The following is a 25262-nucleotide window of genomic DNA, read 5'->3' on the forward strand; positions in this document are numbered from 1 at the left end:
TTTTTTTTTTGAGAAGGAGTCTTACTCTGTCGCCCAGGCTGGAGTGCTGTGGTATGATCTTGGCTCACTGCAACCTCCGCCTCCCAGGTTCAAGCGATTCTTGTACCTCAGCTTCCTGAGTAGCTGGGATTACAGGTATGTGCCACCATGCCTAGCTAAAATTTTTGTATTGTTAGTAGAGATGGGGTTTCACCATGTTGGCCAGGCTGGTCTTGAACTCCTGACCTCAGGTGATCCACCTGCACCTGCCTCTCAAAATGTGGGGATTATAGGCGTGAGCCACTGTGTCCAGTCAAAATTTTTATTTTTATGTAATCAAATGTGTTGACATTTGCTTTTTAGTTTCTGGAATTTGTGTCATACTCAGAAAGATCTTCCTTACTTTCCAAAAAAATTCTTACCACAATTTTTTTTTTGTTTGTTTGTTTTTGTTTTTTGAGATAGAGTCTCACCCTGTCACCCAGGCTGGAGTGCAGTGGTGTGATCTTGGCTCATTGCAACCTCTGCCTCCCAGGTTCAAGTGATTGTCCTGCCTCAGCCTCCCAAGTAGCCAGGATTACAGGTGTGCACCACCACACCTGGCTAATTTTGTCTTTTTAGTAGAGACAGGGTTTCACCATGTTGGTCAGGCTGGTCTCAAACTCCTGACCTCAAGCGATCCACCTACCTTGGCCTCCCAAAGTGCTGGGATTATAGGCATGAGCCACCGCACTCAGCCAACACAGTATATTCATATATATGTATATATGTATTTTTTCTTTTTTTAAGAAACAGGATCTTGCTATATTGCCCAGGCTGGAATGCAGTGGCTTTTCACAGGCATGATCTTAGTGCACTAGGCTCTTGAATTCCTGGGCTCAAGCAATCCTCTTTCCTTGGCCTCCTGAGTAGTTGGGACTGCAGGTGTGCAACACCATGCCTGGCTATTCTAATACTTTATCATCTCATTTTTACATATAAATCTGATTCAGATTCAGGTCCTTTTTTCCCCACATGTCTCAACACTATTAATAGACTTGAGATTCTAACTTAAATTCTTTGTTTTTTTTTTTCTGAGACAGAGTATTGCTATGTCGCCCAGGCTGAAGTGCAGTAGTATGATCTTGGCTCACTGCAACCTCTGCCTTCTGGGTTCAAATGATGTTCCTGCCTCAGCTTCTTGAGTAGCTGGGACTATAGGCATGCGCCACCATGCCCAGCTAATTTTTGTATTTTTGGTAGAGATGGGGTTTCACTATGTTGGCCAGGCTGGTCTCGAACTCCTGACCTCAGGTGATCCGCCTGCCTCAACATCCCAGAATGTTAGGATTATAGGTGTGAGCCACCGTGCATGGCCACTTAATTAAATTCCTATACATAAATGGGACTATTTCTCAACTTCTTATTTATTGATTTGCTTATTTATGTACCATTTTAATATCTGATAAATTCCCACTTGTTGATATAGGAATTTCGTCTTTTTTTTTTCCTTTTTGTGGAGAACGGGGTCTCGTTATATTACCCAGGCAGGTCTTGAACTCCTGGGCTCAAGCTATCCTCCCGCCTCTGCCTCCCTGAGAGCTGGGATTACAGGCGTGAGCCACCGCGCCCGGCCAGACACAGGAATTTCTTAAGCTGGGGTCTGTGTCTATGAGTTTGTGGGAGATGAGGGAAGTCTGTGAATCCAATGAAATGCACATTTATAATTGTGGTTGCAATGTGATCCTTTCTGGGGAGAAATCCATAATTTCATTAGATTCTCAAAAGGATGCATGACTCAATAAATGTTGAACCACAGATCTAGAAGAATGTTGTTAGAGCCTTATATCCTTAAGGCAGTCCCTCATGAATGTTAATCTTTTTAAATCAAATTTCGTTATGAACTGTGGATATAAGTAATTGCTTGTGCGTACATAGAATAATATCTGGAAAATGCATGAGAAATTGATAACACTGGTTGTCAGAAGATGGGAACTGGTGGTGGTTGAGGAACAAAGGTGGGAGGGAGACTTCATTACTTTATTATATTTTTGGAATTTGGAACCTTATGATTGTATTACCTTTTCCAAAAAGTGCATAGTATTTTAAAAATTAAGGTGACCAACTGGACAACTCTTCAGTAGTGTCTCTAGAATGATCTCTGTGGAAAAGGAACAATTCTTGGTTATTTCTTACTGGCCTTTTTGTTTGTTTGTTTGTTTTTTTTGAGATGGAGTCTCACTCTGTGGCCCAGGCTGAAGTGCAATGGCTCTCTGCAACCTTTGGCTCACTGCAACCTTCGCCTCCTGGGTTCAAGCAATTATCCTGCCTCAGCCTCATGAATAGCTGGGACTATAGGCACGTGCTACCATGCCTGGCTAGTTTTTTTTTTTTTTTTTTTAGAGGGAGTCTCGCCTATCGCCCAGGCTAGAGTGCAGTGGCGTGATCTCGGCTCACTGCAACCTCCGCCTCCCAGGTTCAAGCGATTTTTCTACCTCAGTCTCCCAGTAGCTGGGACTACAGGTGTGTACCACCACACCCTGCTAATTTTTGTATTTTTAGTAGAGACGGGGTTTCACCATATTGGCCAGGTTGGTCTCGAACTCCTGGCCTCGTGATCTGACCACCTCGGCCTCCCAAAATGCTGGGATTACAGGCGTGAGCCACCGTGCCTGGCCCTAGTTTTTGTATTTTTAGTGGATACGGGGTTTCACCATGTTGGCCAGGCTGGCTCAAACTCCAGACCTGTAGTGACTTGTTCACCTCAGCCTCCCAGAGTGTTAGGATTACAGGCATGAACCACCGCACCCGGCCTCTCTTACTAGCTTTTTTATATTACTAGATTTAATGCCAGAGTTCTTTGCTAGGTCACCTTCCAAACCACTGCCAATTACATTACCTCTGAATCTAATTTCTTTGCAGAAGTGAAAAATAAACTTGCAAAATGGTTGTATGGATTAAATGAGATAATATATGTAAAACATTTGGCACAGTTGTTAGTTCCTTTTCTCAATATAATTTTTTTCTTTATAGGGAGTCTGAAGATACAGTATTGCTGGTCCTCAAAGAGATCTACCAAACCCAGGGTATCTTCCTTGATCAGCCTTTACAGTAAAAATGACCCATCTATGCCTGCTTAATGTAAGTTTTAAAATGTCATGTATGTAGTGTAATTCTTACATATTAACATGTTATAATGAGCGATGGAGCCTCAAGCTCTTTGTAAATATACTTGCTATTGTCTGTCACCAGGATCTAGGCTGTTTTTCATTTTTAGAGGGACTGGTAGAAATTTATGGGGAAAAAAACACAGTAGCCCATTTAGAGGAAGATTAGTGTATGTCTGTTTTGCTAGAGATTTTGTCCAATGACACCTGTCATTTTTTAGGATCTAAACTCAGAGTCTTAATGGTTCTGTTGCTAAGAATTACTGTGGCAACAGTTATGATTTTAATAACCAACCACCCATCCTGAGATTTAAATTACTCAGCCTTTTAGATGTGAGATTACAAAGTCTGTATATTCGACTCTGGCATTCTCTGTGGTTGCCTTCCAGTTGTGACTGCAGCTCTTCTCCCACTTTCTTCCCTAGACGGACATTGAGGGATCCTTCCCCAGAAAATCCACCTGTTTGTTGCTGCAATTTTCCTCTCCTCAGCTGCGTCATTTCCTGCATGTTGCCTGCCACTTACTCACCACTGTGGTCTTTGGAAGATAATCTTCCTCTTTGGAAATGAATGGAAAAGCAAAAGGCCTTATTACTTTTAACCACTGGCTTCATATAAACACTTGCCATTTTTTCTTCATAGCTGGGGGTGGTTTGTATCTTTAATTCTTTGATGATAGTTTGTAGGTGCCACACTGTATTGATTAGTACTTGATATGGTGTATAGCCTATTTTGGGTTTGATTTGTTTTGGGTGGCATAGACATGTTTTTAAGGAACTTACTGCTTATCTTTAGAAAATGTTCTAGTTTGGAAACAGATTCTTGAGATTTAGAAGGCATTTTGGAGTACACTTATCTCTTGTTTGTATTGAACTGAAGGCTAAGTCTCAGTGGATATGAAAAAGACTTTTGGGTGATTTATTTTTTAACCTGCATTTCTTTCTTACGTGTAGTATATTCAGAAAGACTAAAATGTAGCTTTAAAAAAGTGTTGTTTACTCTCTTAGAACTGACAGACTTATTGCCAGAAATCACTAATGTTCATTGTTTTTGCAACTGTTTGAGCTGCTGTTAAGTGTCTAAAGTTGACAAGTTAGTTCATGTTAGGTGCATCTTTATAAAGCAAAGATGTTGTATATCCTAGGCCTCCCTTTTATATTTGATAGAAGTTATTTGCTAATAGCTTCTATTCTTATGTTGAAAGTAGTTGTAAAAGCTGATGAACCTGAAATTATGGAGCCTGCACAGGCTGCTGAGGTTCTAAATAAAATCTTTTAGTGGTGCCTTTATGGTGAAACAGAATTTGTCACCTGCCATTTCTACTTGGGCTAAGGTAGTATTGTGTATCCTCTTTCCTTCTTAGGCATCCATAATCCGCAAAGCATATTTAAAAGGCTCTTGGCATGGGCAGCATTGGTTGGGCAGGTAGGTTTGGCTAGGGGGAAATGTTTAACTTGTTCTGAAAGAAAAACTTATTTCTGTAGGGTCCAAGAAACAGCTATTGCAGTCAGTGTCAGCCGAGTCCGGAACATATGAAGTGAGGTTTACTTCTAAGAACACAAGTGACTGCACACTAATTTTGTGAAGGCATCTTTTCACTACTTTGCTGTAGATCTTTCTTCTTCATTGGTCAGAGTTTGTCACTGTCTTTGTAGTTCTCTTTATGATAGTCCTTTATACTTGCTCTCAGATTCCACAGGCCTCTGTTTATAGAGTGGCAAAGGCAGGCGAGCTGTGGTTTATTGTTTATAAATTTTTTTATAAATGTTATGGTTTCCAAAGCCACTGGCATTTAATATTTACTAAGCCATTCCTTAGACAGCAGTGATCTTTATCCCTTTCTGGAGAGAAAAGGAAAATGAAAGGTAATTACTGTCACTGTGGAGACTGTAGAGGTAAGGTTGGGGTATAGGTCAGGCATGCCTTTCTTTGTCATCTCCTTGTAGCCTAATGCTAAGTATGCCACTAAGTTTCAGATATATGGAATACTTTATTTTTTTAAAAGTATATAAACTCTGAGTTATTGAGAATTAAGTATTCACCGTATATTAAGGGGAAGCTTTTGCCAAGTTGTGGTCTTCAAATTTATGTTTACTCTTCCTATTGGCAGAATAGGTGCTGTTTAAGAGTAAACCAAAGGATAAGCAGAGGGAGTCCCTGTAACCAAAGATAGACAGCATAGCCCTGGATAGCCAGATAAACTACTCTTTGTATTAAGGAATGTTTCTTTCCTAGTGGTGAAGGGTGGGTAACTGTGAAAGAACTTTATATCTTGTCTATTCATGGTATTATAGCTGTATATTCCCAGGATAATAAGCTTGATTGAAATCCTGTATTTAGTCATATATTATTTGCACTGCTTCATTTGTATCATGTGCCATCTCTAGACCAAGCCTATTTTTAAACTCTGGTACAGCATCATTTTGTATATATTCCCAGCTGCAGAACTAGTATCACTTATCTCAGCAAAAGAGATTGTTTGCATGGAAAGATTAATAGCACTGATTAGATTTCTGATATTTTGCACTTTTGAAATGTTTGTTTTTTACGTGATTATATTTAAAACTTTAGTAAATACTAAAATGGAACCATACTGACTAGTGGCCTACTTTTACCTGGACTCACCCGTCACAAAGTCAAGAAAATCAGTACAGTCACGATTTTCTCTGCCTTTATGTATTACTAAAACAAAAAAATAAGTTTTGGGCAAAGAACTAATATGTAAATTCTTTCCCGTTGACTGGTATTTTCATTGTCATAGGCAGAATTTAAGTTCAGAATTTAAAGCATGGCAATTATAAGAGACTTTCCTCTGGTATTTGTAAATATTAGCCAGTACTATAGATAACAGCAGTTGAATCACTTATGGCAGATAGGGAATTCAGTGTTTTGCTTTACTAAAGTTCCAGCCCCTTAATGTAATTTAAATATTTAAAAAAGCACACATTTACCATTTTATTTGAATATCAGGTTTACTGAAGGAAAAAGATACATTGAAAATACAGGAAGAGGCCGGGCGCGGTGGCTCAAGCCTGTAATCCCAGCACTTTGGGAGGCTGAGACGGGCGGATCACGAGGTCAGGAGATTGAGACCATCCTGGCTAATATGGTGAAACCTCGTCTCTACTAAAAAATACAAAAAAACTAGCCGGGCGAGGTGGCGGCGCCTGTAGTCCCAGCTACTCGGGAGGCTGAGGCAGGAGAATGGCCTAAACCCGGGCGGCGGAGCTAGCAGTGAGCTGAGATCCGGCCACTGCACTCCAGCCTGGGTGACAGAGCGAGACTCCGTCTCAAAAAAAAATACAGGAAGATACACATAAAAGACAAGGTCATATTTAAAGTACAATCACAATAAAGAGAAAGGGAGCTGTAGGTCCTACGGCATCAGTTCTGATGACATCCTATAATTGTTCCTTATATCCCATTGTGAAGAAGAGGCAGAAAAAGATTCATCTGTCCTTCAGATGATGATACCTGTCATTTTTCTTTTCTGCCTTAGTCACTTGGCAATGTTGGTGCATTTGAGCAGATCTTCAGTCATGAATGTAAGGAAGGAAGCTCACGAGCACAGTTATGGTCAAATGAGGTAGAAACAGTCATCTGTTAGTAGTGCTGAAACCACACTCCTGACCATTTTCTTCTTTATTATTGTGTTCACTTAGTAATTCAACAAATTGTTTATGCCCGTGGTGTTCAAAATGTACAGTAGTACCAGATGGCTGGACTCAGATAAGACGTGCACAAAAGTGATAAATTACCCCAGATTCGACATTTTCCTATTTAAGGCTTGATGGAATTGTCATCAGAGAAGGTAAACAGAATCAAAGTAATTTAGTTGGCCATGCCCTAGATTTTAAGATCTTGAGCTATACGAAATGGAAATTAAGTTTTGATAATTAGCTTCTGAGATAAGATGGGGCTATAGAAAGGCTTCTTTGTGACAAGATCCTTCTAAGAATGGCATTTAAATTAAATGTAAAAACACTGTAGATCTTCGGATATCAATCTGATAGACCAGATTTATAAGGTGTTGGACACCTTTGAAAGATCCTTTTACTGGAATGTATGGCATACAGTAGTAGAAAAGAACCGTAACTCCTCAAGATAGACCTGTGTGAGCAGGGACAAAAGTGTGTAATCGTTTGGAGGCAGAATACAGTGTGGCTTATGTCCTCACTTGCACCTTGGAAGAGGAAAAAAAGGCCAGAATTTCTTGTCTTGTGCATGGTCCAGTTAGGAGGGCTAGTTCACCTGTTTTCCATTAAGGTAGATTCAATTTTTTTTGGGGGGGGGGAGGGGTCTCGCTCTGTTGCCTAGGCTGGAGTGCAGTGGCACGATCTTGGCTCACTGGAACCTCCGCCTCTCAGGTTCAAGCAATTCTCCCACCTCAGCCTCCTGAGTAGCTGGGATTACAGGCATATCGCCACTCCTGGCTAATTTTTGTATTTTTAGTAGAGACAGGGTTTCACCATGTTGGCCATTCTGGTCCCGAACTCCTGACCTCAGGTGATCCAGCCTCCTCGGCCTCCCAAAGTGTTGTGATTACAGGCATGAGCCACCATGCCCAGCCAGATTCAATTTTTAAATATCAAAACAATAAGAATCCCCAGGCTTCTTCTGTGCAGTGGAAAGTGCAAGTTTGTCTTGAAATGGTTTATGGCATTCTGCATCAGTCAAAGGAGGATAATACTGCCGATAGCAGACATAGGCAAATGTCATTCCAATCATGGATCCAACTAGTACATCTGAAGAGAGTGGAAACAAGGTCTTCTCTTAATATTAGGCTCCCAAATCCTATTACAAACACGTGTAGCATAGAGGACCTGGCCCTCCAGGATACTGTACTGTGGGGCTTAAAGTAACCTCAATTCCAGATTTATGGTTTCTAAATAAAATATTTTTATTCTCAATTTTATCATAGTTACAGGATTATCATTGTCAGGTTGCTCTCTGAATACCAAATCAAAACACATCTTAAGTAAGTAAAATAAGCTTTGTTCTGAGTGTACTAAATTAGAATTTTTCTAACTCAGAAGAGTAACAAAGGTCCACTTACTGCTATTCATCTACCCATTTTCACCATTTAAAGAGTCCTAGAGGAAGAAATAAAGTATTTTAAGAGTTGCTTCTTGCCAGGCGCAGTGGCTTACACCTATAATCCCAGCACTTTGAGAGGATGAGGCAGGCGGATCATGAGGTCAGGAGATCGAGACCAGCCTGACCAAGTGAAACCCCGTCTCTACTAAAAATACAAAAATTAGCCGGGCCTGGTGGTGCATGCCTGTAATGCCAGCTATTCAGGAGGCTGAGGCAGGAGAATTGCTCAAAAAAAAAAAAAAAAAAAAAAAAAAAGTTGCTTCTCTTTGCAGAAAACTAGTTTATTTAAAATAGGGTTCCTGAGGACCTGTGGGTAGTACTTCCAACGTTTTTTTGGAATTGTGGTTTTGAAGGTATTCTATAATTTTTTATTTTTTTTAGACAGAGTCTCACTCTGTCACCCAGACTGGAGAGCAGTGGCGTGATCTCAGCTCACTGCAACCTCCACCTCCTGGGTTCAAGTGATTCTCCTGCCACAGCCTTCTGAGTAGCTGGGACTACAAGCATGTGCCACCATGCCTGGCTAATTTTTGTATTTTCATTTATATATTTATTTATTTTTGAGACAAGAGTTTTGCTCTCATTGCCCAGGCTAGAGTGCAGTGTTGCGATGTCGGCTCACTGCAACCTCTACCTCCCAGGTTCAAGCCATTCTCCTGCCTCAGCCTCCCAAGCAGCTGGGATGAAAGGCATGTGCCACCACGCCCGGCTAATTTTGTATTTTTAGTAGAGATAGCATTTCACTCTGTTGGTCAGGCTGGTCTTGAACTCCTGACCTCAGGTAATCCACCCACCTCACCCTCCCAAAGTGCTGGGATTACAGGCGTGAGCCACTGCGCCTGGCCTCAGTTTTTGTATTTTTAGTAGAGATGGGGTTTCAATATGTTGGCCAGGCTGGTCTTGAACTACTGACTTCAGGCGATCTGCCTGCCTCAGTCTCCCAAAGTGCTGGAATTACACGGGTGGGCCACCACGCCCAGCCAGGTGTTCTACAATTTGGATATTTTACTTACTATAGCATTCAGCTTAAACTTGTTTGGTTTAATTATAATTTTACGTTTTCTTGAATTTTACTTATATTTTTGAACAAAAGTCCTATGACAATGAACCTAATTTTTAAGAGAGTAAACTGAACTCTGAGATTTCAAATTTCCTGTAGATGCAGTTTAACTTGAACTTACAATGCTTCAAATAATGGAAAAATTAGGATATCTTTGGTAAACTCTTTTTGTCTTACCTTTCCTATAATTTAAAATGTATATTCTTAGTATAGAACCCAGACCATCCATATTCATTATTTTGTTCATTCAGCAGATATTTAGTAACCGTCTCCTCTGTGCTAGGTGCTAGGAATAAAATGAGTGAAATACGCAAACATCCATGGCTTGAGTACTTTGCTTACCTTGCCAGTGATGCTTGTAGTCACATGTGCGGGACAGTGCAATCACAGCTGCAAAAAGTAGAGGTGACAGAAAGGCACAGAACCTCCAAGATTTCCCACGGCCTTGTGGTGTGAAGCAGTGTAACTTCCCTGCCAGGTAGAAGGAAGCAAAGGCCAGACCAGCAAATGCAACTGGAACAAGAAAAACTTTTAAGTGGTGTGTCTTTTAAAGGAAGCTACCTCATTCATCTCCACATAGGAGGCTAGGAAGCACGAGTATGTTTTAATTTATTTATTTATTTTTGAGACAGAGTCTTGCTCTGTCGTCCAGGCTAGAGTGCAGTGGCACCATTTCGGCTCACTGCAACCTCCACCATCCGGGTTCAAGCGATTCTCCTGCCTCAGCCTCCTGAGTAACTGGGACTACATGCGTGTGCCACCACGCACGGCTAATTTTTTTTATTTTTAGTAGAGATGGGATTTCACCATGTTGGTTAGCCTGGTCTCGAACTCCTGGCCTCAAGTGACCTGCATGCCTTGGCCTCCCAATTGCTGGGATTACAGGTATGAGCCACCACACGTGGCCATGAGGATGTTTTAATCCTTTTTTGTGTATACTTCTAGTGTAAATCATTGTGAAGGAAAGGGAAACAAAAAGAAAAATGAAGGACTTAGTGCCCCAAAGTTCATGTTTTATCAGAGTATAGTTTTCAGAATACTAGCTATATGAATTAACTTGTTGATGCTTTAGTTTCCTCATCTATAAATGGGACTTATAAAAATAACAGTCCCCACCTCACTGGATTATTGTGAGCTATAATTAGGTAAATGAAAATGCTTCAAAGCACCTGACACACATAAACTCTTCGTTAAAGGTATTTTTATTGCTAGTACAAGATTGCAGGATCTAGGCAAATAATATAATAATAATTAAATGTGCAAATCTCATAAAGGTAAATTCTTTCTGTTCTGTAATATTTACCCAGATAGTCAAGGCTCAGACTTGCTAAACTGTGGAGTTACTAAAGAAGTGGGGGGGGGGGGTTCCAAATTCTAGAAACAAGAGTAGTCAGATTTTCCCATCCCTACTAGCTTTCTAGGTTAAATTCAATTACATGAAAACAAGCATAGGGGTAGAGTCCATATGATAGTCATACAGGAAGAATGTCCACTGGGGAAGCTCTTTCGGCCCTCATTCACCACGTCCTTATCCCCTGTACACATCAAGTCAGAATGGGCTAGCCCATCAGGGAAGCAGCGGTAGAAGAAATCTGGGCGTGGCCTGGAAGCAAGAAGCATGGTTGGAACGTAAATCATTAACTCCAGAAATTATTTTTCAGTTGTAGCAGACATTAATAATCCTGTTAACTATTGGTCAAACAGTGCCCCAGGCAAAATAAAGTAACTGGATTAGTATAGTCAGCACACTAAGAGAAAAGTCTTACTTCCAAGGTCAGCATTTAAATTAGGGGAAAAACCCCACTCCAGTACATGATTACTTTCTAGGGCAAACAGAAAATGACACTGCAGCTTCAGGAGGTGCTCAAGAGGACACTGACCGACTCTGCTGTGGCCGTTGGTGGGAAATGCTGTTCAGGGCAGAAAAGAGCCCAGGTGTCACCTGGAGGACTGAGGTATGGGGAAGGGAGTAAGCGTTGAATGAGAAAAGAAAAATCAGAGTGAAGATAAAGGGAAAAGAATGAGAAAGACGTGTGGTGGACACCACCACTGTCCTGGTGGGTAAGGGCTGAAGCAGACGCTGAGGTAGTTAGCTGTCGTCACTTACCTCCCTACGATCAGCTTTATTGTGTTGGTAAAGACGCCATTCAGAGCCAGGGCAAGGCTGGCAGCTGCAAAGCAAAGCCATAAGTTAGAAGGATCTGTCTAGGAGGAAAGGCATGGTCATAGCCTCATTAAGAGAGCAGCCGTACTGTTTCTGAGATGGATAGAATCCAACCAGATCTGGGCACAAAAATAATTAAGGTCTTCAGTGATCACTTTTGTAGTTGAGAACTTCTGCACTAGGCCAAAGACATTTCTGAAGTACAAATAACCCAGTGCATTTAGGCACAGGGCTGCCTGCGGTGTAGCCTGCATAACCAAGTCCCTGCAGTGCTATTTTCCTCTCCCGCGGGGATGGAGTTCCTTTAGGAATGCACAACTCAGTGGCCTCCACACAGGCTCACCGTGGCTGAACCCCACAACGACTTCCTAGGTTTCCAGCACGAAGACACCGGCCAGAAAGGACTAGTGCTCACCCAGGCAGGCTTGTCTGCTGTCTCTTGTGTCTGCCTTCTTGAGAAATTTGGCCAGGAAGATCAGAGATAGTGGAGAGAGAAATGCAATAACCTGAATTAGAATGTCAGAGGTTAAAAACAATTAAAAAAAAAAAAAAAAAAAAGCCACACTCATGGTTAAAGTAGCTCGTACAGGAAAGAGGGACGTGAAACAGCAAGACCCACTAGCGCTAACATAAGGTCTCTGAGTGCGCGTAACCGGGAGCCAGGCAGCGCCACCAGTGAACAGCAGCGACCGTGCGGCTCGGCCCGGGTACCTCAGGCTGAGGCACAGAGCGCCCGGGAAAACGTTGTAACAGCCGAAAGAGGCTCGGACAGCCTCCTCTCTCAATCAGGATCTTAAACACTAGAGCCCTAGGAGGCGGAACCCAGCGCATAGCAGCGGAGTGGGCAGTGGGTCCCTACAGAGGCCGTCTCCACGGAGGAAAAAGCACAGGTGCCCGCGGGAAGCCCGGTTATGGGGAGGGAAGAGGGACGATCTTTCTCCACGCACAAACATCGGCTTGGTGGGGAAATACTCCCTCTCCACGTAGGGGTTCCGGTAGAGCCACATCTCCTCCGGCTGGATGAGTCTCTGGAACGGGGGGAGCAGCTCCGTCACCCTAGAGGGGAACAAAGAAGCGCAGAGCAGGTCGCCTGGCTTCCTCGTTGCTTCCCCACTGCCCGGCCCGCCGCCCCCTGCCGCCTGCCTGCCTGCCTGGGAAGCGGGGCCGCCCGGACCCGGCCGTGGATCTTACAGGAAGGCCGCGAACAGCGCGAGCCGCACGCCCACTTCGGCCCCAAAGGCCACCGCCGCCGCCGCCTTCCCCATCCGGCCGCGAGCCCCGAGCGACGCCGCGCTGACGTGGCCGCCTCCGCGGGGAGGGCCGGGCCGGGAACTGCTCACCGCCCCCTCTCCCAGCCGCCCGCGCTCCGGCCGTTGCCCAGGAAGTCGGCCTTGCGGCTGTGCCGAGGGCATAGTCCGGCAAAGGGGACGCAAAGTCAGCGGAGCTGCCCTCCGGCGCGTTCAGCAGGGAGCCAACGCCCCAGTTTCAGCCGAGTAGGTCGGCGTGCGGTCCATGAGCAGCTCCTCTCCACACCCCAACCACACAACCGCGGGGAGCAGCCTTCTCCCGGGACCTCGCCTGTAAACGGAAAACCAAACAGCTCGCTCTCAGATCCTCGTTCCTTAGCAACACAGCCGCATTCTGCAGGAAACTACACTGGCTGAGGTTGGCTGGATTGTGTCATTTAGTCCTCCCACCCAGAATGTTGTAGCAAAAAATTACTGGCAAAGAACAAGCCCACATATTTAATTTGGAACATACAGGACAATTTATTGAAGTCAATCTCAAGCAAAATCTGAAATCAGTGGAATGTCATTAAAAACCTTTCCAAATTAATCCTCACGGAAGCAAAAAACACATTGGAATTCCAAAGTATTTGTAAAATAAAAAAGGCAACATCAGTAAATATAATGTACAAAAATTACATGTTCCTACCAGCACACACATCAGTAAAGAAGCTTAAATATTACAGGCAATCCTAAATACACTGTAACTAGTCAACAATAAGCTATCTATATACAGGTTAACCAAGCTTTACACATTTCACACTATGCAATAAAACATAGGCCAATCAACAAAATCCTCAAAATATTATATATCTTGAAGTCTATGTGGCAACATCAAGTCATTATACAGTAATGCCCTAGTGGAACACCCCCAGGGAAAATTAACACTAATCCCTTAGTGTCAAGAGCTTCTAGCCAAGTCACAGAAACTCAAAAGAGATTGACTTTAGTGAATATTGATGCTTTGTTATTAAAGACTCAAGTCTCAAGTGATTTAGGCAAAATAACAGTTCACAGGATCTACAAAGTTTATTACAGATAAAATACAGAAATAACCAATCTACAAAGATCATCATCATAAAGAACACGAGAAAATGAAAACGGAGTCTGTAGGTATGTATCTGTGTTTGTTGTGCAATATCACTCAAATGGGTACAAATGAATTTCTCGTATCAATTCCAAATATACACATACCCTTGTATATAAAAAATGATATTAGCCAGTTGTAATACTCATTTAGCATCTTGGTTATTAGTGGCAATATAATTTTCTTAACATAGGGCATGTAACAGGACAAATGAGATAAAATAATGACAACAAAGTAAGTTTTATCCAGTCCATTTCTAAACTGACAAGAATACCTTATCAATACCTTATATAGGTAATCTGACAGATACTTGAGGGCTGTTTGCACACATCAAGTGTGTTGGCAGGCAGGGAGGGGAGCAGTAAAAGCTTAGGGTGCTTTCTCACTAACTAGCAGATGCAGTAATGCCACATAAGAAAACTTACGGACTGAATAAATGACTTTGGCATCTATTCTATTTTCCCTTTTTACTTACATGTAAATTACTTTTACAGCCTACTGAAGGACAGGCAGTTCTCAGCCCCCTCCCACTTCATACATACGTGCCACAAGCACCCAAACTTGTCACTTACGCAATGGACTGACCAAAACAAAACAAAAAACAGAAATGTTTTTTGAAAGACACAGATTACCCACATTTTGGGAGTGTAAAATAAGTGCAATTTTTTTGTTTTTTTCCCTACATAGACATAGTAAAAGGAAAGATGATGTGCTTGGGGACAGGGTTGACAAAATGACAAAATAAAGAACGTACATAAGAAGTATTTGTAAAAATGCTGGTATCTCATGCAGGAGTCTCTTCCTCAAATGTGTTCAATCAATCCGAGCTATCTACTATGAACGCTCTCCCGTTTGCAGAACTTCACCTTTAATCCACGCTAACGAGGATAAGAGACCAGGCTACTTATTTTCAAAACGGTTTACAAAACAATGCTTTCTACTTCATAAATGTAAAAAGAAACTGTAAAATAAGGAGAATCTGAAGAGTTTCAAGTACTTAAAAAACCTGAATTCAATGAGGCAGAGGTCTCAATGTTAAAGTGACTACTTCGTACCTGTGGTAAACATTATCCCCCCCCCCTTACCCTATTATAACCCCTTTCTCCTGGTACCCCACCCCAGGTAAAAGTTGGTGAGATTTCAATATATACACATTTCCAACTTTTCAGTATTTGTTAATTCATTGCAAAGCTGTCTAATTATATAGTATTCCCTAGTCCATCTGAAAATGGAACCAAGTTCTACTTTTTGTTTTACAAATAACCAGAGACCAATTCTAGGTGGCCCTAGGCCAAAGGAAAGTGTTTCAGTTCATCAATTCATGTCTGCACCAACTTGGACAACTGGGGGTGGCTGGATGCATCAGCCTTGTGAAAAGTAACTTTAGTCTACACTGCCCAGAAATAAAGCAACTTTCCAATGTCCTTTTTCTCATGTGGAAGTACATAGAATGTCAGCTTCCCAGCCGTGAGGGCTCCATAGCCACTGTCTTCTTATCTTGTAAGAGGACATGGCAGGTGGCAGCCAGCACCTTGACTTTAAGGTGAATGCTAAAGGAAGAGCTTTATATTTAAAATGAAATGAAAGACAAGCAACAAGTCCTGGGCAGTCCAGAGATTATATTCTGTACAGATGGCCTGGTTGCAAACTGTAGGTCTGGGTTTGAACTATTGGAATACACCATGCAAGAAACTACTCAAAAAGGAAATTCCACTTCATGATCTAGGAAAGTTGTTCAACAGCCTGTCCCATCTGAGGGTCCTTTACATGATACTCAATATCTCAGTTCTATAACATTATTTACAGACATGTTTTCAAATATTTTGTGTAAATGGCAGAAGGGAGTTGGGGGCAGCCCCCCTGCCTCCATTACTGTTTTAGCTTTCAGGTACGTTCCTGACTTGTATAGAAAATTCCAAATTTTAAATGATTCTCAAACTCAGCCAGTTCTATAGATTAGGCCAGATCATTTTTGAGAATTAAGATAGAGTGGGAACTTGTTAAAACAAAAATGAAAATCAAACTCACCTCACTCCTGTATCTCTCCCTGATTAGACACTAAAGAGATGAATCATTGCCTCTGGTTGCTTCAGCCTTCCAGGAATGAAGGGCCATCCACTCTGCCCTTCTCACCCAGCCAGGGGCTGCCCTTCCCATTCCTCCCTCACAGCAGTGGCGGTCCAGCCCCTCCCTTCCCTGCACAGTGCCTGGGAAGGTTTCCCAGGATTTCATCTTTAGCTCTTACTGATCCAATTTCTGAAGCTTTAGGCTGATTATCAAATATCTTATGTTCACTTCTTCCTTCAACAAATTAACATGTGGTTAAAAAAAAAAATACCACCATTAGCCCATGCTGCTTTAAGTTATTTCATTGTTTGACAAGAATAAAAACCAACCACTTACACTGACCACATATAGATTTAAAAGTTAACAAATACCAACTTCAGACTATGAGTGAGCAATGTGTCTTTTGGAATATTTCATTGGTGTAGCACAGGCACAGTGCATGTATACTCATGCACACATAAAGGACAATTTTCTCTTTCTGTATCTATAATCTGCAACTTAAAAATTTATAAAATAGGTCAACATTGACGCTATGGAGGTGTGAGGAGAGCTCCTTGGCACCAGCATGACTAAAACTGCTTTTTAGACCATTAAAGAACACTCATGGCCAAAGACTTCAGAACTATGGTTAGCTTTTTTTTTTTTTTTTTTTTTGAGACCAGGAGTTTCGCTCTGTCGCCCAGGTTGGAGTGCAGTGGTATGATTTTGGCTCACTGCAACCTCCACCTCCTGGGTTCAAGTGATTCTTCTGCCTCAGCCTCCCAAGAAACTGGGACTACAGGCATGTGCCACCATGCCCAGCTACTTTTTGTATTTTTAGTAAAGACGGGGTTTCACCATGTTGGTCAGGCTGGTCTCAAACTCCTGACCTCATGATCTGCCCACCTCAGCCTCCCAAAGTGCTGGGATTACAGGTGTGAGCCACTGCACCCGGCAGCTATTTTGTTTTCTACTCTGATTTCTGAAATGGTGAAACAATCCTATTAATCATATATTTTTTAATTTCATCAGAGCTCTGTTACAGCTATGAAAACAAAATGTGACACAATGAAGAAGCTGCATAAAAGTACTGAAACCTAAGGTATCTGTAGTATAGAGGATGTACCCTGGCTTACCATATAAAAGTCATTAGATAGTAAATAGCACTAAGTCTAAAAGCAAGGAGATAAGATTTCATGTTGGATACTGTTTCAACAAGAACTGTATTTGGAATATTAAAGGAAATCCTTATGTTAGTAAGTTTAAAAAACCAAACATCATATACAAAATAAAATTTTAGTATGATAAAACCTAGGTTTTCTTATTTTTTAAAAGGACCTCAAACTCTATAATTGCTCAAGAGCAAAGTTTAGTGTTTTGGTGAGCTGTATTTCATCTTACTTGTAGCAATTATATTTGGTGACATGGATTGCATTTTCCATTTTGCTCTTTTGGGACCATATCTAATCAACAGAAGTATTGGAAGCCCAATGAGTCACCGCAGAATTGCTGGAGTCAGGCAAATGGCAGTTTAGGAGCTTCAGTAAAAGAATTGTAGTGTTGTTTTTTTACAAGAGAAAATCCAGTATAATTGCACATTTACATACAAAAAAAGAGGCACAAAACAGCTTTTCACCCTCTTTCCATAGAAGAGCTCTAAATTGATAAGCAAATGGAACACTCAATACAGCCGAAGGAATGTGGTAGAGCATCTACCCTCCCTACCTTCATAAGGTTACTAGGTACTTGAGGGAAAATAAATGCTACCAGGTACCAGCAATTGTAAGCAGTCAAAATTCACAGAGAAAGTTAACGTTCATTCAAGCTAACCCTAGACTTCTACTTAGTACAGTGTTACAACAATGTCTGACATTACTAATTATTTGATACAAGGAATACTGGAATATAGATATTCCTAAGCATTAAAAGCCAAGTGAGTTTGGTGAGCAGACATCTTGGTATACTCACATCTATAAGAGTCAAGCGTCACCGTCAACCATTTTTGCTAACACTGACTTGCTTGGGAGTTTTCTCCAAGTGCTTCCTAAGATGAAGTGTGTTTGTGTGGCTCTTATGTACCCTGTAAAAGTAGAAGTTCTTCCCCTTACTCAATGGGAGCAATCTTAAGTACTGGATAATAATAGAAATTCTTTACATGTAACCTGGGGATGCCTCTATAACTTTCACCCCCTAAATTAGGAACTCAACCAAAAAGATCTATTCAAATACAATTCAAACTCACTTGTGTGGTTTTACCAGGAAACATGACTGAATGGTCAGGTGACAAAAGAAATGTTTGAGTAGGAGAGGAAAACAGAGACAAAAAATAAAATGCCTGTAATTCTTTCCAATTTAGACCAGGGTCTACAATAAATGGTGCTTATATGAACAACTTTTGGGTTGTGCCTTCATCCCCCTTTAGCTGCCTTTGTCAGGAAAATAGGAGCGACCATTCCAACTATGCTTCATATCCACAGAAACGCACTTCATCCAAAATCCAAACCATCCATGTCAATGGAGAACGTTTCAAAAATCAGTGAGCACATCCATTCCTCTTTTTCCTTCCACCAAGGAAACACACCATATACCTTTCTAGGTAAAGTTACCATAGTACAAAGCCCACCTTGTTTAAGAACACAGAGGTAAAATTCACCGAGGCATTGTTTTTAAGAGGCCAGATTTAATACTTCCATAGAGCCCTTCTCTAAGTCTATGAAAAGCATTCTGAAGGGAAAGAGAAGTGAGCCTACCTACTGCTCAGTAAAGAGGTATATAAAGCTTATCACACCCTTTCCTAGAGGGCTTTCTCAGATTCCTACTTAAAACACACACACACTTGATTAGACTATTGAACTACACTTCTTGAAATTCCTAAAAATGAAAATAAATAAAGGAATGATGGCTACTTTTGCTTTATACAACCAAGGAACACATCTTAGACTTTAAATTTATCTCATTAACACAACTTTCTTTTCTCTTTGTTCTTATTTTAAAAGCAAAAAACATTTCTTTTTCAAGCTGCAATGGCATTGAAGCACAATAAAAGGCAAGAAAAGACCAAGGGAATTTAACCCTCCACAAAAGAATCCCCAAACCAACCAAACAAAACAGAAAAACCAGACACCACCAACTGCTTCTGCCTGCATGAACTGGTTTCCCATTTTGGCTTTAATAAGGCAGTTCCGATGGCAAAGGCTGTATGCACTGTAGCAGTCTCTTCTTTTTAAATGCATGATCTATTTGCTTTTTTCACTTAAATAGAAAGGAGGGGACACCACACATTTATTCTTTTACTTCTTCTCCATGATCCTGTGATTCCCATTTACATTTTATCTTGCTCCAGTATTCTGGTGACACAGGAGCCATGGGGTCATGTTCCGAGCAGCAGAGGCGGCCTTCCAGTGCGGAGGGAACCAGGGCTCCCTTTTCATGATCTTTACAAAATGAATGTGGACAGAACTCACAGAAGGAAACAGCTGCACTGCTGCACTCATCGCACTGATGCCACGGACACTCCCACTTTCCTAATTCGGGGAGAAGGGGAGGAAGAAGAAGTGCCCAAGTTAGTGCCTGTCTTGATAACCCATGAAAAACCCAGGTTCCTTTTTCTCTAATTGGAGATGGAATTCAATTGAATACAACTCCAAATTTCAACCAAACACAGATCTGGGTGTATTATTTAGGACGGATGTGAGCTACTGGCCAAAACCCAACGCCATAGGTACCAACTACCCACCTATGGGAACAGTATACAAGAAACCAATCCTTGATGAACCACAGGGTATCCCAAATGTGTAAGGGGAAAGATTTTTTTGCCAGCATAATTTTCTGCTATTGTTTGCTCTGTTCAACATTTCCTATCCCATGGCATGGAATATACTCTGAGTTACACATAGTTGGCAAAGACACAAGTTAGGGAAAGGGTCCTGAAGGTCCAGCTTACCATATGGTGGCTGAGTCAGGTTAAGGCATAGGAGGTGGTATGCTTTGGGACAGTCTTTTTTGTCACACATGACCAGCTCTCCACCATCTCCACATTGAAAACAGTAATCTTCATGCATCTGCTTTGGTTCTGTTTTGATCTTTCGTCTCTTCTGTTTTAACTTAGCATTTTTTGCCTTCTCTTCAGTTGTTGACGCACATGCCGACTGGCAAGAAAGAAAGGATCATAGTTTCAAACATCACAGACAGTGCATGAAGCTGGACACAGATAGGAAAACCCTACAACCTTGCATTCATTTAAATTCATCTGTTGTACAATTACCTAAAAACATCAGAAGGCCTTATGCTGCAACAAATACTATAACAAAAATAAAGTTTTGTTTTCACTGACTTAAAAATTATTATTTTTTGAGATGGGGTTCTCGCTGTGTTGTCCAGGCCGGAGTGCAGTGGTGCAATCTTGGCTCACTGCAGCCTTGACCTCCTGGCCTCAAGCAATCCTCTTGTCTCAGCCTCCCAAGTAGCTGGGACTACATGCGCATGCCATCACGCCTGGCTAATTTTTGTAATTTTTTTTGTTGAGACAGGGTCTTGCTATACTGCCCAGGCTGGTCTCAAACTTCTGGGCTCAAGTGATCCTCTTGCCTCAGCCTTTCATTGACTTTTTTTGGAGACTGAGTCTCACTCTGTCACCAGGCTGGAGTGCAGTGGGGCGATCTCATCTCACTGCAACCTCCGCCTCCTGGGTTCAAGCAATTCTCCTGCCTCAGCCTCCTGAGTAGCTGGGATGACAGGCGCGTGCTGCCACACATGGCTGATTTTTTGTATTTTAGTAGAGATGGGGTTTCACTGTGTTGCCCAGGCTGGTCTTGAACTCCTGAGCTCAGGCAATCCGCCTGCCTCAGCCTTCCAAAGAGCTAGGATTACAGACATGAGCCATTGCGCCTGGCCTTCGTTGACTTTTGAATAGGGTGCTTTTTATTATTTTTATTTAGTTAGTTTTTTGAGACGGAGTCTCACTCTGTCACCCATGCTGGAGTGCAATGGTGTGATCTTGGCTCACTGCAACCTCTGCCTCCTGGTTTCAAGCGGTTCTTCTGCCTTAGCCTCCCGAGTAGCTGAGATTACAGGTGTGCGCCACCACACCTGGCTAATTTTTGTATTTGCAGTAGAGATGGGATTTCACCATGTTGGTCAGGCTTGTCTCGAACTCCTGACCTTATGATCCACCAGCCTCGGCCTCCCAAAGTGCTGGGATTACAGGCGTGAGCCACTGCGCCCAGCCTCATGTACTTTTTTAGTACTGCAATGTGCTTTCTTTTTATTTTTAATTGCAAGGGTAGTGGTAAATCCAAGCAACCTTTAGGCAACCTGTTAATTTTTTTCATTGTGGTATAATTCACATACCACAGAATTCACCATTTTAAAGTGTATAATTCAATGGCCTTTAGTATTTTGTGGATTTTAAAAAAGTTTTAAATTAGCTTTTTGCTAATTTCATATTCAACCTGAAATAAAATACATTCTCAGAACCTAACAGACCTTACCGAAACAAGCTTCCTAAATGTTTGATAAGCCCAGCTGATGACCCACAGTGCCCAGCTGCCAGCAGGTTCCTGAGATGGTCACAAACACACAAACAGACTTCTTTTTTTTTTTTTTGAGACGGAATCTCGCTCTGTCACCCAGGCTGGAGTGCAGTGGCGCAATCTCGGCTCACTGCAAGCTCCGCCTCCTGGGTTCACGCCGTTATCCTGCCTCAGCCTCCCAAGTAGCTGGGACTACAGGCGCCCACCACCATACCTGGCTAATTTTTTGTATTTTTAGTAGAGACAGGGTTTCACCGTGTTAGCCAGGATGGTCTTGATCTCCTGACCTCATGATCCACCCGCTTCGGCCTCCCAAAGTGCTGGGATTACAGGCGTGAGCCACCGCGCCTGGCCAGACAGACTCCTTAACAGCCCTACTCCTTATCTCCTGTTGGCTGGGGGCGCTCCCCTGCAAGACTGACCTTTGGCCGCACTCCTAGAAAACCACTGCAGTTATCTGCCCCACAGTGGCACTCCGTTCTGCCGTTGCCCAGACAATCTAGGTTATAATTAAATGTTAACTCCATCCCTGAAACACAGGAGAAATAATTATTCAAACTCGAGTCATGGGGAAGAGAAATGCTCTCACAGGCACACTCCCCTGATGAAAAAAAAAGAGACATCATTCTGGCATGAAGGCGTTTCCCTTGCCAGTGTTCTACCTCATTGATAACAGTGATGGTAAAAAAAGAAAAGGAGAAAAACATCCCCACCCATGAACAAGGACAGCAAAACTACACATCCTCAAAAGAAGTCATGTCCTTTTCAAAGCAGTGGTTGAAACCAATGTGACAGGATCTAAGAATCTGCAGGAGAATAGGTTCTAGTTCAGCCTTCTTTTCTATAGCTAACTCACACTAGTTTCTAAATTAACAATATGACCATGGAATTGTGACAATACTATTTCCAGTAATTACTGCCTTATATTATGATCAAATAAAGATCCAAAATGAAGGTTCACTGCATACACCAAATCCAGGGACTCAAACTAGGGACTCCTAAGCTTGCTTCTAGCCGGGCTTAAACAATCCACAATGAGTTCTAGAAACACAGTTTCAATCTGTTTTAGCTATAGCATTCCTCTTCTCACCTATTTTTCTACAAACTAAACAAAGGAGAAACCAAGTTTTGTTCAGATGCTGGATGGGTAAGGAAAAATGAAAACAGCTCTAGCTTCAGAGGCTTTTATGTCTAATTTGAAACAGAATGATCTTTCAAAGTGAAAACAACAACAAAAAATTCCAGCAACTAAGGAACCAGTTGCTGCTAACACAAGCTAATTACTGTTAATATGTTTTAAAAAGAAAACAACAGCTAAAACATCTGGTTACACTGTACGGACAGCAGCTTACTTGGAGAATTCATTCAGCAGGACTGTGGACACAGAATCCTGTCATACCCACTCTTACATAAAAGTTCTCACTAAATTCCTTTCTGAGGTTATAGATTTTTGCCTCTCACTGGCAGCTAACACTCAATTCTAAATATAACCTGCCTTTTATTTGAATACGTTTTCTAAATATCACCTTCCTCTATTTGAATAAATTCTTAGGCATCAAGCCTTGAAGAACCATGTCCTGGCTCTATAGGATATTCTTTCTCCCTAGGGAGGAAAGCATGGGGAACGAGTCACTTTTTTACCTGCAGGAATATCACAGAGAGCAAATAGTCCCACTCGAACATCTCCATTCACTGTCCACTTTTGTGTTTCACAGTTGGGATTACAACTGTGGTTCATGAAGCGAGAATAATTTCCTTTGGGGCCGGCATCAATTATACGATCCTTCAGAAAGAAAAGAAAGGTATCTTTTTCATAAATCAAGTCTCTCCCAGAAACATCCAACTCAGTCAAGGATCACAGGCAGCAGCATTTTGCTACCAGCTGGTGTCTGACAACTGACAAATCAGGAAATGTGAGACTGCCTGGGCAATTTATTAAGTTCTTTCCTTTATTTGATGACCTTCAAGTCAAAGTAAAGTAATTAGGATAAAGTGGGATTTAGTTGCTTTTTAAGTTTGCTTCTAGAAACAAACAGACCATGGAATAATGCTATTTAGAAGATTAGTGGGTCAGAGGTTTAGGAACGATATTTTCTGATTAGAGAGCTCAAAGTTCTGATAACTGCTCTGGTGTTTTGCTGTCAGCCCTCCTTTTCTGCTCCAAGCAGGAAGCAAAACTAGTATAGGAGGGGATACATGACAGCTTAGGCCAGAAAGAAGAAAGAAAAATGAGAAACAAAACTTGGAGATCTGTCTGATGGAAGGACTACTGTGTAGGATATATTCTCCAGTGCTTATCTGTTTGCTCTGTTTTTACTTAAAGTTCACAATACATTAAAAAGCTGAATATTCAGGTTTCCTGAATTTGAACTCTAATAATCTGGATAAGCTCCACAGAACTGAGCCTCTCAAGTGCTGTCACCATGGCTGGAGGGGCCACTGGCAGGGAGGATAGGGTTGAAGGAGCCAGATCCCAGCAATCATAAAGAATGGCAATTTTAACTGATGTTTATGAGACATGTTTATGAAAGTTGTAAAACTTTCAAACAATGACATATCAGTTAAAATACTTTTAAGCTCCATTTCTTACTTTAATGACACTCTGAATCTCAGTTTTAGAGATATGATAGCCTAGAACACAGGAAACATGGGTACTAGTCTTGGTTCTTAAAACTGTAACAAAATAGTCAACAAATCACTTATCATGGCTGGATATCAGCTTCTTGTCCTCTGTAAATGAGACAACTGACAAAAAAGTTAACTGAGATAATGGATGTAATGTGTATCAAATAGGTCTTACAACTGCAGGGATTAAACTAGCACTTTTACTGTCATTTTTCTTATGACAGAACTCATTATTTTCCTCCTTTTTTTTGAGACAGGGTCTTGCTCTGTTGCCGAAGCAGGAATGCAGTGGTGTGATCACAGTTCACTAAAGCCTCGACCTCCTCGGCTCAAGTGATCCTCCCACCTCGGCCTCCTGAGGAGCTAGGACCACAGGCACGTGCCACCACACCTGGGTAACTTTATTTTTATTTTTTGTAGAGACACAGTCTTCCTGTGTTGCACAGGCCAGTCTCAAACTCCTGAGCTCATGTGATCTGCCCTCCTCAGCCTCCCAAAGTATTGGGATTACAGGCGTGAGCCACTGTACCCTGCCAAAAAGTTTTAATATACAGAGCAATTTGGAGTTTTGGCTACAGTGGAACTTTAATAATGGTGGCTTATAACTTAGAATCACAGAGTTGATTCTCTCCTTCAGTAATAAAGAAACTGAGACCCAGGACTTTTTTGACAAAGACCTCAGACTAAAATCCAGATATGCTAACCCTGCTCCTGGTTTTATTTTCACTCACAGTGCTGTCTCACATGACATATGCAAAGCTTCAGTATCATTCATTTTTGTGCTCTGGTATAACTGGCACATTATAGTAGGCAGCACACTAGCTACTGCAAATCATTATGCTCTGCCTGAAGAAAAATCAAATTAAAAGAAACTGAGTTCAAATTAAGACTATGAAACAAAAACAAAAACAAATCCCTTTTTCTTACAAAAAAAAAAGCAATTTTACCTTGGTAACAGTTAACATATAAAAATTAGTTACACTGTTCTCGTGGGCTCGCTTGATTCGCAATCTGCATTCTTCTTCATCAATTAATTCACCGACGTATTCATTTACAAATTCACCCTGGAGATAAATGTGCAATACGTAACTTAAAATCAGTGTATTATATAAAGTGTTGCTTAATGACGCATGTATAACCCAAAATAATTAAAGAGAACCCTGAAAATATAACTTCAACCCTAGAAAGAAATGGTTATTTATTCATAGGGCATACAGGTGGCATTATTTTTCTGGTATAAG

The 25262-nt window shown here is 41.6% G+C and overlaps 3 protein-coding genes across 19 annotated transcripts in view; 1 reads left to right on the top strand and 2 right to left on the bottom strand.

Moving 5' to 3' along the window:
* Positions 1 to 24297, top strand: part of DDHD2 (DDHD domain containing 2) — a 49288-nt gene extending 24991 nt beyond the window's left edge. For 2 of the 6 annotated variants that reach the window (XM_023214537.3, XM_023214534.3), the window contains exons 17-18: positions 2992 to 3099; positions 3551 to 5718. In XM_023214537.3, coding sequence (XP_023070305.1) covers positions 2992 to 3073 — 82 coding nt within the window. In that variant the 3' untranslated portion in view covers positions 3074 to 3099; positions 3551 to 5718. Of the gene's footprint in view, positions 1 to 2991; positions 3100 to 3514; positions 5719 to 11109; positions 14578 to 24278 lie in introns of those variants that run through there. The other 4 variants (XM_026453982.2, XM_023214536.3, XM_031935859.1 and 1 more) reach the window with 4 other exon arrangements.
* On the bottom strand, positions 6311 to 13043 carry PLPP5 (phospholipid phosphatase 5). 5 transcript variants are annotated; one of them, XM_023214548.3, is made up of 7 exons: positions 12638 to 13043; positions 12394 to 12502; positions 11862 to 11895; positions 11390 to 11453; positions 10719 to 10885; positions 9625 to 9795; positions 6311 to 7870 (listed from the first exon to the last, which is right to left on the bottom strand). In XM_023214548.3, the coding sequence occupies exons 1-7, from the start codon at positions 12856 to 12858 to the stop codon at positions 7707 to 7709; spliced, it is 930 nt and encodes a 309-aa protein (XP_023070316.1). In that variant the 5' UTR covers positions 12859 to 13043; the 3' UTR covers positions 6311 to 7706. The 5 variants fall into 5 exon arrangements, with proteins under 5 accessions (XP_023070316.1, XP_023070315.1, XP_023070317.1 ...); XM_023214547.3 differs by having other exon boundaries at positions 11862 to 11898; XM_023214549.3 differs by having other exon boundaries at positions 10761 to 10885; positions 11862 to 11898; positions 12638 to 13040.
* The window catches only part of NSD3 (nuclear receptor binding SET domain protein 3), a 110958-nt gene continuing 104221 nt past the window's right edge, over positions 18526 to 25262 (bottom strand). For 4 of the 8 annotated variants that reach the window (XM_023214525.3, XM_023214519.3, XM_023214521.1 and 1 more), the window contains 5 exons: positions 24969 to 25085; positions 23038 to 23179; positions 21819 to 21925; positions 19809 to 20013; positions 18526 to 19389 (listed from right to left, as the gene is read on the bottom strand). In XM_023214525.3, the coding sequence (XP_023070293.1) occupies positions 19148 to 19389; positions 19809 to 20013; positions 21819 to 21925; positions 23038 to 23179; positions 24969 to 25085 (813 nt within the window). In that variant the 3' untranslated portion in view covers positions 18526 to 19147. Of the gene's footprint in view, positions 19390 to 19808; positions 20014 to 21818; positions 21926 to 23037; positions 23180 to 24968; positions 25086 to 25262 lie in introns of those variants that run through there. The other 4 variants (XM_023214524.3, XM_023214523.3, XM_023214522.2 and 1 more) reach the window with 3 other exon arrangements.

Source organism: Piliocolobus tephrosceles, chromosome 7, assembly GCF_002776525.5.
Source record: "Piliocolobus tephrosceles isolate RC106 chromosome 7, ASM277652v3, whole genome shotgun sequence".
Taxonomy (NCBI): domain Eukaryota; kingdom Metazoa; phylum Chordata; class Mammalia; order Primates; family Cercopithecidae; genus Piliocolobus; species Piliocolobus tephrosceles.